This window comes from Stegostoma tigrinum, chromosome 19, assembly GCF_030684315.1.
Source record: "Stegostoma tigrinum isolate sSteTig4 chromosome 19, sSteTig4.hap1, whole genome shotgun sequence".
NCBI classification, from domain to species: domain Eukaryota; kingdom Metazoa; phylum Chordata; class Chondrichthyes; order Orectolobiformes; family Stegostomatidae; genus Stegostoma; species Stegostoma tigrinum.
In genome coordinates, this window is record NC_081372.1 from 1,862,954 (window position 1) to 1,876,287 (window position 13,334).

At 46.2% G+C, this 13,334-nt stretch overlaps 1 protein-coding gene across 5 annotated transcripts in view; it reads right to left on the reverse strand.

Annotated features, from left to right (window-relative positions):
- The window catches only part of chd6 (chromodomain helicase DNA binding protein 6), a 266,089-nt gene that overhangs the window by 95,749 nt on the left and 157,006 nt on the right, over nucleotides 1-13,334 (reverse strand). For all 5 annotated transcript variants that reach the window (XM_059652680.1, XM_059652681.1, XM_059652682.1 and 2 more), the window contains 3 exons: nucleotides 11,576-11,710; nucleotides 10,216-10,337; nucleotides 867-1,110 (listed from right to left, as the gene is read on the reverse strand). In XM_059652680.1, the coding sequence (XP_059508663.1) occupies nucleotides 867-1,110; nucleotides 10,216-10,337; nucleotides 11,576-11,710 (501 nt within the window). The remainder of the gene's footprint in view (nucleotides 1-866; nucleotides 1,111-10,215; nucleotides 10,338-11,575; nucleotides 11,711-13,334) is intronic.

Below are 13,334 nucleotides of genomic sequence, written 5' to 3' on the forward strand. Positions count from 1 at the left end.
GGGGCATAGGTCTAACTGAATGAGGCAACATTTAAAGATGTGTGAAGCAAATTTTTTTTATAGAGCGGGTAGTAGGTGCCTAGAACACACTACCAGGAGAAAGCAGATGTAATAGTAAAATTTAAGAGGCATTTACGTAGACACATGAACACACAGGGAGTAGAGTGATGCAGACCATGTGCAGGGAGATGGGATTAGTTTAGAATGGTATCAAGGTTGGCACAGATATGGTGGTCCAAAGGGCCTGTTCCTGTGCTGTACTATTCTATGTTAACTTTTCCTCAACTCTATTCCCTCACTACATGTCCCAAAATAAGCCAACGTCTGATTGTATCACCCAAACCTGCTGCTGTGAATTAGTTTTACAAAGTAACCAGTGATCAGGAACCATACAAAATTTCAGAGCGACCATACAGTACACTGACCCTTACACAATCAACTCTTCAAGATTCAATCAATTTGCATTTGGTTTTCAGATAATTTCTTCCGAATACTTTAACATTTCTCATTCTGGGGCATCCCCCACTCATGGATGAGACAGCTACAAGGAATATTTGGCAACAAGAAATTTTACAGATCCCAGGCTAAACAGTGTTTCACAAAGAAGAAGACAAGAAGAAAGTTCTAGAAATACACAGACAAATCAGTATCTGGAGATGAGCTAACATATCGGACTGAAATTCAATTTCTGACAATTTGTCTCAAGCCATAATATTAACACCCGAGATTTTCAGACTCTTGGTTTCTATTCAGAGTTCCACTATTTACTTGCTTTCCTTTTGTTTACAGTGGCATCAGGAGCCTGTAATTAGAAAATATTTAACTAAACATATACAGATACTCAGCTAAAGGACTGAAGATTTCACCTCAGAATCCTTGTAGTGCATTTCATACTGGTGAATCATCTGTCGACTGATCTGGCTGCCATGATACACGATTACATTCACCTCTGTCCACGTTCGAAACTCTCGCTCCCAGTTGGCTATCGTGGAGAGAGGTGCAATAATGAGGAATGGGCCCCGGATTCCCAACAGATATATTTCATATAGAAACGTAATTGATTGGATAGTCTTCCCCAGACCCATTTCATCCGCCAGAATGCAATTTTTTCTGAAAAATACAGAAGTTTAAAAAACCTGTTACCAGAAGCAAAACAAAACATATTTAGGTCATTAAAAGCTAGATGAACAATAAATGCAAGTGAGAGGGTTGAAGGAAGACGGGCAGTGCACAGGTTAAAGGAACAGGAATTAGTTTGAAACATAGTCTGATCTTTTCTTTCGCATTCCTCCAAAACTATTTCTCCCATTCTGTCCTGAATGTTATATAGCGCGGTGTGAAGCTGGATGAACACAGCAGACCAAGCAGCATCAGAGGAGCGGGAAAGTTGACGAGTCAGGTCGAGACCCTTCTTCAGAAATGGAGGAGGGGAAGAGGATTCTGAAATAAATAGGGAGAAAGGGGGAGGCGCATAGAAGACGGATAAAGGACGGACAGGTCAAGGGGACGGGATGAGGTTAGTGGATAGGAGATGGGGATGTGGCTTCAGGTGGGACGAATGTTTAGGGAGACATGGATGAGCTGGGCTGGTTTTCAGATGTGGTCAGGGGGAGGGGAGATTTTGAAGCTTGTAAAGTCCACATTGATACCCTTGGGCTGCAGGGATCCCAAGCGAAATGAGGTGCTGTTCCTGCATCTTTTGGGTGGCATTCTTGTGGCAATGCAGGAGGCCCAGGATGGATATATCGTCCGACAAGTCCGGGGCAGGGGAGAGTAAGAGTTGAAATGGTTCGCGACTGGGAGATGCAGTTGTTTGTTGCGAACTGAGGGCAGGTGTTCTACAAAGCGGTCCCCAAGCCTCCACTTGGTTTCCCCAATGTAGAGGCCATAATGGGTACAGCGGATACAGTTTATAACATTAACAGGTGTGCAGGTGAACATCTGTTTGATGTGGAAGGTCTTCTTAGTGCCTGGGATGGGGGTGAGGGGGGAAGATATAGGGGCAGGTGTAGCACTTCCTGCGGTTGCAGGGAGAAGTCGGATGTGGTGGGGTTGGAGGGGAGTGTGGAGCAGACAAGGGAGTCACGGAGAGAATGGTCCCTCCAGAAAGCACATCGGAGTGGGGAGGAAAAAATGTCTTAGGTGGTGGGGTCAGATTGCAAATGGCGGAAATGTCAGAGGATGATGCATTGGATTTGGAGGTAGGTGGGATGGTATGTGGTTCACCTGCACATCTGTTAATGTTATATACTGTATCCGCTGATCCCGTTGTGGCCTCCTCTACATCGGGGAAACCAAGTGGAGGCTTGGAAACTGCTTTGTGGAACACCTACGCTCGGTTCGCAATAAACAACTATATCTCCCAGTTGCAAACCATTTCAACTCTCTACCTTCCCGCGCCCCACCCCCTGACTCCTCGGACGACATGTCCATCCTGGGCCTCCTGCAGTGCCACAACAATGCCACCCGAAGGTTGCAGGAACAGCAACTCATATTCCGCTTGGGAACCTGCAGCCCAATGGTATCAATGTGGACTTCACAAGCTTCAAAATCTCCCCTCCCCCGATCACATGCCAAAACCAGCCCAGCTAGTCCCCGCCTCCCTAACCATTCCTCCCACCTGAAGACACACCCCCATCTCCTACCCACTAAGCTCATCCCGCCTCTTTGACCTGTCTGTCCTCCGTGGACTGAGTTATTGCCTCCCTACCTCCCGACCTACATTCACCTTCACTGGCTCTAAGTCCGCCTCTCTGACCTTTGTCTCCTCTCACCCTATCTTCTCCTTTATCCATCTTCCATCCGCCTCCCCCGTCTCCCTATTTATTTCAGAATCCCCTTCCCCTCCCCCATTTCTGAAGAAGGGTCTCAACCCAAAACATCAAACTTTCCTGCTCCTCTGTTGCTGCTTGGCCTGCTGTGTTCATCCAGCTTCACATCGTGTTGTCTCAGATTTCCAGCATCAGCAGTTCCTACTATCGCTGTCCTGAATGTTGTTTAGTCTGGGCTCTAACACCTCAACTGTGTGCTCGTGCTTCATATCAAACTGAGCCAGATAATGTAGGGCTGGCTGGCTGTCAGAGAATGAAAGGGTGCATGGTCAACCTGAATGAGGTAATCTGCGGAAAGAAAGCAGAGTTTACGTTTGAGTCCAGGGACACTTCTCAGAACTGGACAGTGACTAGCACTGGGTTAGGGTGGGGTGGGTGGTGTGGGAATGGCTGTGGAGATGGAGTGAGTGGACAGGTGGTGATGGAGTCCACATTGAGAGGAAAAGACAGAAAGATAATTAGGTGGGCAAAGTGTTGGGATGGTGAGTGGCAAGTACGCACTAGGTGGAGTCAGAGCCAGAGGGAGAGATAGACAGAAATGGCTGGAGAAACTCAGCAGATCTGGCAGCATCTGTGAAAAGAAAGCAGAGTCAATGTTTCAGGTCCAGTGACCCTTCTTCAGAACTGACTGTAGCTAGGAAAAGATGATGAAATGTGAGGCTGGATGAACACAGCAGGCCCAGCAGCATTTCAGGAGCACAAAAGCTGACGTTTCGGGCCTAGACCCTTCATCAGAGAGGGGGATGGGGTGAAGGTTCTGGAATAAATAGGGAGAGAGGGGGAGGCGGACCAAAGATGGGAGAGAAAAGAAGATAGGTGGAGAGGAGACTATACGTGGGGAGGCAGGGAGGGGATAGGTCAGTCCAGGGAAGACGGACAGGTCAAGGAGGTGGGATGAAGTTAGTAGGTAGGAGATGGAGGTGCGGCTTGGGGTAGGAGGAAGGGATGGGTGAGAGGAAGAACAGGTTAGGGAGGCGGTTGCAGGGGAAGGTGCCGCGTGTGGTGGGGTCGGAGAGCAGTGTGGAGCGAACAAGGGAGTCACGGAGAGACCGCCCTCCAACCACATCACACCCGGCACCTTCCCCTGCAACCCCAGGAAATGCTACACTTGCCCCCACACCTCCTCCCTCACCCCTATCCCAGGCCCCAAGATGACATTCCATATTAAGCAGAGGTTCACCTGCACATCTGCCAATGTGGTATACTGCATCCACTGTACCCGGTGTGGCTTCCTCTACATTGGGGAAACCAAGCGGAGGCTTGAGGACCGCTTTACAGAACACCTCCGCTCGGTTCGCGATAAACAACTGCACCTCCCAGTCGCAAACCATTTCCACTCCCCCTCCCATTCTCTAGATGACATGTCCATCATGGGCCTCCTGCAGTGCCACAATGATGCCACCCAAAGGTTGCAGGAACAGCAACTCATACTCCGCTTGGGAACCCTGCAGCCCAATGGTATCAATGTGGACTTCACCAGCTTCAAAATCTCCCCTTCCCCCACCGCATCCCAAAACCAGCCCAGTTCGTCCCCTCCCCCCACTGCATCACACAACCAGCCCAGCTCTTCCCCTCCAAACAGTGCATCCCAAAACCAGTCCAACCTGTCTCTGCCTCCCTAACCGGTTCTTCCTCTCACCCATCCCTTCCTCCCACCCCAAGCCGCACCTCCATCTCCTACCTACTAACCTCATCCCACCTCCTTGACCTGTCCGTCTTCCCTGGACTGACCTATCCCCTCCCCACCTATCTTCTTTACTCTCCATCTTCGGTCCGCCTCCCCCTCTCTCCCTATTTATTTCAGAACCCTCACCCCATCCCCCTCTCTGAAGAAGGATCTAGGCCCGAAACGTCAGCTTTTGTGCTCCTGAGATGCCGTTTGGCCTGCTGTGTTCATCCAGCCTCACATTTCATCATCTTGGAATTCTCCAGCATCTGCAGTTCCCATTATCACTGTAGCTAGGAAAAGGCTTGTATACCTGCTGAAGACAGGATGGGCATGGGAAGGTAAAATGTGTAAACAACAGCTGCAGGTGGAGCCCAGAGACAGAACAGCAGTTGGGTAGACAAAGAAGTGGATAATACTGAGCCGCAGAGAAAAAGGAGCTAACAGCAGGGATTAAGAGGGTGAAGATGTGCTAGCTGCAGTGAAAGCAGCCCATGAGATGACAAGGCCAGATGTGTGTGTGTGGGGGTGGGAGAGATCATGGGAGGTGGTGCTCAGGCCCTAAAGGTGTTGAACTTGGTACTAGCTCTCAAAGATTGCAGGGTTCCCAAGCAGAAAATGAGATGCTGTTCTTCTAAGCTTGTGTTGAAGTAGCAGACAACAGGAAGTCTGGGGGCATTTTTGACAAAAGAATGTAGGTGTTCTGCAAAGTAGGTGCCCAGTCTGTACTTTGTCTCCCCAGGGTAGAGGAGACCACCTTGTGATCGGCGAATGCAATCAACTAGCTTGAGTCAAGTGCAAGCAATTCACTGCTTCACTAGTAGGATGTGTCTGGACTCAGACTAGTCTACTGTACTCCCTGCTCACAAGGTGGTCTCCTCTACAGAAGGGAGCTAGTGAGGAGGGAGGACGTTTAAGCAGGCAAGAGGTACACCTTCTGCGATTGCCTCTGCAGTTTGGGGAGGGGGTTAAGAGTGCAGGGGGAGTGTAGGTCTTATGGAATGGTCTCTGCGGAATGCCAACCACGGAGGGGAGGGGATTGCTTGCCTGGTCGAGGCATCCTGCTGGAGATGGCAGAAATGGCAGCTAATGATCCTTTGGATGTGGATGCTAGTGGGGTGGAAAATAAGGACCAGAGAAACCCTATCATGGAACAGAAGGTGACGGCAGAAATGCAGGAAGTGGATAAGCCACATCTGAAAGCTCTGTCACCCATGGTGTTGGGAATCTTTTGTTGAGGAAAAGGATGGACTTTTCTGAGAACCTTTACAGAAGGTGACATCAGAATAGATGTGACACAGATGAAAAGAACTGGGAGAATAGGATGGAGTTCTTACAGAAAGCTGGTGTGAAGAATGTATAGCCAAGGTAAATGTGGGAGTAGGTGGGTTTGCACTGGATATTGGTGGCCATCCTATCCCCAGAAATGGAGACACGTGTCAAGGAACAGAAGGGAGGAATCAGAGATGGACCAGGTGAAGGTAAGAACTGGAAACTGGAAGCAGGAAGCAAAATTGATGTATGTTTCCAATACTGGACAAGGAAAGGAATGCAGCATAAATGATCTTTTCGATGGGCCTGAGGTAAGTTGTGGGCAGGATACAAGTAGAAATAAACTAAGGAATGTTCCACATAGCACACAAACAGACAGGCACAACTGGGGTCCTTGCAGGTAGCCATGGCTACACCTTTGATGTGAAGAAAGAACAAGAGTTAAAGGAGTTGTTGTTCAAAGTGAGAATGAGCTCAGCCAGGCAGAGGAGGATGGATGTGGATGGGGATGGTTCACTTTATCCCCCACTCACCTACACAATATCTCACAGAGAGATGACAATATTGCAAAATGACACAGAAATGCAATAGCAACTGCTAACTTTCTGCATTGCTCATAATTGCTCTCTTGTGAATTGCTGACAGGGATAATGCAACTGACTAGATATTGCTTTCAGTATGCCAAAGCTATAAACTCATTGGTCTGCACGTTTAGCTCAGTTTCTTCTGCAGATATGAAGGAAACCTTTGTGCAATTTGTTACCAATGACTGGCAACTATTGTCTTTAGTTGTTTTTGTGATGTGAGCATATCTGGTAAGGCCAGCAATTACTGGTCATTTCCAACTGCTGTTGCAAAGGTAGTGGTGAGCCACTACCTTGAACTGCTACAGTCCATTGCTGTAGGTTGGTCCATAATGCCATTAGGGAGGGAGTTCCAGGACTGTGACCCAGTAACATTGAAGAAATGATGATTTAAATACAAACAGATGAATTTGGAGGATTAGGCTATTCCAATCTTCTAACCTATTCTGACATCAAGACCATGGCTGATTTTACTTCAACTTTAAATCCACGTTCCTGTCTCCCCACTATATACTTCCAAGTCAGGATGGTGAGTGACTTAAAGGGGATCTTATAGCTGGTGGTATTCCTACATATCCGCTGCCCTCATCCTTTTCAGTCAGGGGTTGGAAACCTGCAGCTCATTAAGTATTAGTTCTGTTCTTAAGCTTGATCAAACATATTTTTCAACTGTCCAGATAATTAAACAACACCACCCAAGAGAAATCCAAGAAGGAACTGAAGAATGGACTTAGGAGAGCTAAAGGGGTGTGAAAAAGGCTTGGTGGGTAGGATTAAGGAAACCCCAAAGCATTCCATAATTACGTGAGATACAAGAGGATGGCCAGAGTGAGGATAGGGAAGATCAGGGATAGTGGAGTTGAAGGTGGTGGGGGAGGTCCTTAATGAATAATTTGCTTCAGTATTCATCAGTGAGAGGGACCATGTAGTTTGCGAGGTCAGCGTGAAACAGGCTGTTATGCTCGAATAGGTTGATGTTAGGAAGGAGGATGTGCCAGAAATTTTGAAAAACATGAGGTTAGCTAAGTCCCCTGAGCCAGATGGGATATACCTGAAGTTGATATGGGAAGCGAGGGAAGAGACTGCTGCCCCTTTGGCAATGATCTTTGCAACCTCACTGTTCACTGGAGTAGTACCAGATGATTGGAGGGTAGAAAATATTATTCTCTTGTTGAAAAAAGGGAAGAGGGATAATCCTGGGAATTACAGATCTGCCAGACTTACTTCTATGGTGAGCAAATTATTCAAGTGGATTCTGAAAGACAGTATTTATGATTATTTGGAAAAGCACAGTTTGATTAGAAATAGTCAGCATGGCTTTGTGAGGGGCAGATCATGCCTCCCAAGCCTTATTGAATTCTTTGAGGATGTGACAAAACACATTGATGAAGGCAGAGCAGTGGATGTGGTGTATATGGATTTTAGCAAGGCATTTGATAAGGTTCCACATAGTAGACTCATTCAGGAAGTACTGAGGCATGGGATCCAGGGAAATTTGGTTGTCTGGGTACAGAATTGGCTGGCCAATAGAAGACAGAGGGAGTGGTAGTAGATGGAAAGTATTCAGTCCAGAGCTCGGTGACCAGTGGTGTTCTGCAGGGATCTGTTCTGGGACCTCTGCTCTTTGTGATCTTTATCAATGACTTGGATGAGAAAGTGCAAGGATGGGTTAGTAAGTTTGCCGATGACACAAAGGTTGGAGGTGGACAGCATGGAGGACGGTTGCAGGTTGCAACAGGACATTGACAGGATGCAGAGCTGGGTAAAGAAGCGTCAGATGGAATTCAACCCAGAAAAGCGTGAAGTGATTCATTTTGGAAGGTCGAATTTGAATGCAGAATACAGGGTTAATGGCAGGATTCTTGGCAGTGTGGAGGAGCAGAGGGATCTTGGGGTCCAATCCCACAAAGCTGTTATCCAAGTTGACTGAGTCGTTAAGGTGGTGGATGGTGTGTTGGCATTGGCAAGGGAATTGAATTCAAGAGCTGTGAGGTTACGTTGCAGTTCTATAAAACCCTGGTTAGACCATACTTGGAATATTGTGCTCATTTCTGGTCACCTCAATTTATGAAGGATGTGGTATCTTTAGAGAAGGTGCACAGGAGATTTACCAGGATGCTGCCTGGACTGGAGGGCAAGTCTAATGAGGAAACGTTGAGGGAGATAGGACTTTTTTCATTGGAGTGAAGAAGGATGAGAGGTGACTTGATAGAAGTGTACAAGATGATGAGAGGCATAGATATAGAGTGGACAGCCAGAGACTTTTTCCCAGGGCGGAAATGACTATTACGAGGGGCATAATTTTAAGGTGATTGGAGGAAGGTATAGGGGAGATGTCAGAGATAGGTTCTTCACAGAGTGAGGTGGGGGTGTGGAATGCGCTTCCGGCAGTGGTAGTGGAGTCAGATACTTCAGAGACTTTTAAACAACTTTTGGATAGGCACATGGAGGATAGTAAAATGTACGGTATGCAGGGTAGTTTGATCTTAGAGTAGGACCACAGCTCGGCACAACATCGTGGGATGAAGGGCCTGTAGTGTGTTGTACTGTTCTATGTTCTATACTGCCTTTGTAAGCAACAAAGGTCATGGGTCTGGTATGTGCTGAGTTGCTGCAGTGCATCTTATTAATGGTATACTCTGCTGCTATTGAGTATCGTGACGGAGGCAGTGAATGGGTGGAAGGGGTGCCAATCAAGTCTCTGCTTTCTCCTGAATGGTCATAGAGTCTGCAGCACAGAAAAAGGCCCTTCACTCCATCAAGTCTGTACTTTGAGCATCTTGGGTTTTGTCATGCAGGCAATGCTCCATCACACTCCTGGCTTTAACCTTGTGGACAATCCTTAGGATGTGATGGATAAGTTACAAACTGCAGAATTCCCAGTCTCTCAAAAGCTCTCAGCCACAGGATATGGTCGATCCACTTAAGTTTCTCATCAACTGTAACCCTCCAGGATTTGGTTGGTAGGAAATTTAGCAATGATAATGTACTTGAAGGGACGAGTAAGACTTGGTCTTGTTTCTATAGCGCAGTGGTTATCATGTTCGCCTAACACATGAAAGGTTCCCTGTTCGAAACCGGGCAGCAACAGCAGGGGGGGCCCTTTATTTCAGGTGGCATCGTGGCTCAGTAGTTAGCACTGCTGCCTCACAGTACCAGGGACCCAGGTTGATTCCACCCTCGCATGACTGCGTGGAGTTTTCACATTCTCCCCGTGTGTGTGTGTGGGTTTTCTCTGGGTGCTCTGGTTTCCTCCCACAGTCCAAAGATGTGCAGGTCAGGTGGATCGGCCATGCTAAAATTGCCCACAATATTCAGGGATGCATAGATTATGTGGGTTATGGGGGATGGGTCTGGGTGGGATGCTCTGAGGGGCGGTGTAGACTTGTTGAGCCGAAGGCCCCGTTTCCACTCTGTAGGGGTTCTATGATCTTGTTGGAAATAGCCATTGCCTTATATGGCATGAATGCTTCCGCACAATTTCAAATAGCACTGAATTTACAACATTGTTAATATCTGTCCCTGTCCCAGCTCAACTTGATTACCTCTAAATTTCTCCAATGCTCAGTTGATCAGGATCCTAAACTTTGTCTTCCACAAAGTTCAACTGATCCAAACCCCAACCTGCATCCTATTCACATTAGACTTCTCACATGCATTCTCCTTGTGCATTACCCTGGCATCTGATCAGCATGTCCACAGCTCTGAAAATTCTTTCCCTTCTTAGCAATCACCTGAAGCCCTCCAACTTGAAAATAAAATATGAATGGGTGAAGAGATTTGATTAAAAGTGACGATTGTGGGCTCATTTTTAAGTACAAGCCTTAACCTCTAAAAAGAAATGGAAGAGTGCAATGCTCACCTGTGGTACCAGTTGAAGAGCAGCCAGTTCATTCCTTCCAGCTGGTACTCCCTGAGTTTATTGTCTGCCTTGTATGGTCGTGACAACTCCAGTTTTTTCCAAGTTTCAGCAGGAGGACGTTCCTGTTTCAGGTAAAGGAAGTACATGAGAGAAGGCTCTAATACGGAAGAAGCATTATACATCCCCTCTCTGTGCACAGAGCAAGTGCCCTGTCAAGAATTGAGGCACACACTGTGACAAGCCGTTTCATTGTTTTCCAAAATGAAGGTAACACTGTGCATGTTAGTAGCTACGTGTCAGACAGCAGAATTCTCATTCCACAAGCTCACAGCAAAACAGCAAACTGGTTGGTTGCAGAAAGACCATGGTCCATCTAGCAGGGTGACCAGAATCCTGATTTTACAGGATTATTCATATATGAGTTCTGGGCGGTTTGCTGTCGGGATGCTGATTGTTCTGTATTTTTAAAATTTACGCTTGTAGTACCCTCCCCAGTTTCTGAATTCTCAGGTTAACCAGCACCCTCGCCCTTATTCTCATAGGCACACCGATCCTTTTGCTCTTTCAGGTCCAAGCCATCTCAGTCATTTGGGCACCAATGTCATTGCCCCTGTTCACCTTTGACCCTCGGCAATCATATGATACTTAATGCCGCTATAAATTAATCACTGCAACCAATCTCCCAGGAATTAGTCCACAACACAACAGGCTAGTACGGGCAAGAAAGCCTGCCTTGTAAAGGAACAAACACAGCGTTGCTGGAAAAGCTCAGCAGGTCTGGCAGCATCTGTGAAGGAGAAAACAGAGTTAACGTTTCGGGTCTGGTGACCTTGCCTTGTAAAGTGTTGGAAACCACAGATCAAAGGTTCCTCTCTGATTATCAATACTCATTCAAATTAATATCAGCATTTATTAATCAATAATAAACTTATTGTTCATTTGCTCCCCAGTTCACTAAATTATCTTTTAAATACAAACACTTAACACACAATAAAAGTTGCTTCTTGCTATCGAAAGAAATATTGCTGGCATTTTAATACGTTGTAGCTTCATGATTAAAAAAAAAATTAAAACAACTACTTCTTGCACAAGCACGCAGTAGAAACTGCTTCTCTGTTTCACTGACTTCATGAAATTCATTTGATTCAAAAGAAGTTGGCCAAATCACAGACCACTCAGTCCAACTCATCAGAGATCTGTGATGGAGGGTTTAGGCCTGAAACATCAGCTTTTCTGGTCCTAAGATGCTGCTTGGCCTGCTGTGTTCATCCAGCTCGATACTGTGTTATCATCAGACATCTAGTTGGTTAATAAACAACATTATTTATATGTATAAATAATAAAAGCCAAATATCATTACCAAGTTTGAGACTTCGGGAATGATTTGCAAGTCCTCATATTCCTGAATCTTGACTGGGTCAATGTCTTCCACTAGCTCCCAAGTGCTTTCTTCATAGGGTAGAGAACACCATTTCACCAGGTAATGAGTCACAGGCTTGGAAAACAAAATGTCAAATATTAAACACTGGTCTACTCTGCATTTGACTAGATCACTACTGATATGTACCACAGCTTCATTCACCAAGCTGCTAGCCACGGTCTTCAATAACAAATGCTAGGCAATACCATCTCCAATAAGAAACAACCTAATCACTGCCAACTGACATTCAATGGTGTCACCATCACTGATTCCCCCACTATCAACATCCTCAACGATTCCGTTGACCAGAAACTTAACCTGGCTTGTCATATAAACACAGTGGCTATAAAAGCTGGTCAGAAGCTAGGAATACTGTGGCAAGTAACTCTCCCAACTCCTCAAAGGCCAACATCTACAAGGGACAAGTCAGGAATGCGATGGAGTACATGCCACTTGCCTGGATGTGTGCAGCTCCAACAACACTCAAGGCAGGAGGCAATGGCCTAGTGGTATTGTTGCTGGGCTGTTAATCCACAGACACAGATAATGTTTTGGGGATCCAGGTTCAAATCCCGCCAGGGCAGATGGTTAAATCTGAATTCAATAAAATATCTGGAATTAAGCTGATGACCATGAATCCATTCTTGGTTCACTAATGTCCTTTAGGAAAGGAAGCTGCCATCTGCACCTGGTCTGGCCTACATGTGACTCCAGACCCACAGCAATGTGGCTGACTTTGAACTGCCCTCTGGGCAATTAGGATGGGCAGTAAATACTGCCTAGTAGCAACATCCTCATCCCATTAATGAATCTTTAAAAAACATCCAGGACAAAGCAGCGCGCTTGATTGGCATCACGTCCCCTAACATTCACTCCTTCCACCACTGACGTTCAGTAGCAGCAATGCGTACCACTGCAAGATGCATGGCAGAGATTCACTTAAGACCTGAGACAGCACCTTCCAAAAACAAAATCACTTCCATCTAGAAGGACAAGGCAGCACATGCACGGGAACACTATCCCCTGCAAGATTCCCCAAAGCCACTCACCATCTTGACCTGGGAATATATTGCCATTCTTCATTGTTGCTAGGTTCAAATCCGGGCATTCCATCCCTAAGGGCATTGTGGATCAATCTACAGCACGTGGAATGCAGTGGCTTAAGGCGGCAGCTCAGCCCCCATCTTCTCAAGGGACAACTAGGGATGGGCAGTAAGTACCAGCCAGCCAGTGATGCCCACATCCCACAAGTAAACAATATAAATAAAAGTTCCCTTCCTCAATGACAATCTATTGATCTCTGTCTTGGAAACACTTCTCCTGATTTTGTTTCTTAACAACAAAACTCTAACTTTAAAATCCTCTCTCATGGAAGGGGTTATAAAAACTGTAAAATGCTTTGCAACTGTTTACATCAAAGGTGTTATCCAAGTAGAAATCATTGACAATTTGACAGATGTGATGAAAATTTTGAAGAGAAATGTTGTACGTTGATAAAAAGAATCTGTTCTAGTGGCAGAAGGATCAGTAACCGAAAGGTGATTGACAACAGAATCAGATACAACGCAGAAAACAATTTTGTTTTTAAACACAGTGAACTGTTGTGATCTGGGATGCATGGTCAAAAACAGCTGTGGAAACAGCCCCAGTATAACTTTCAAGAGGAATCTGGAGAAATACTTGAAGGGGAAGGGGCAGG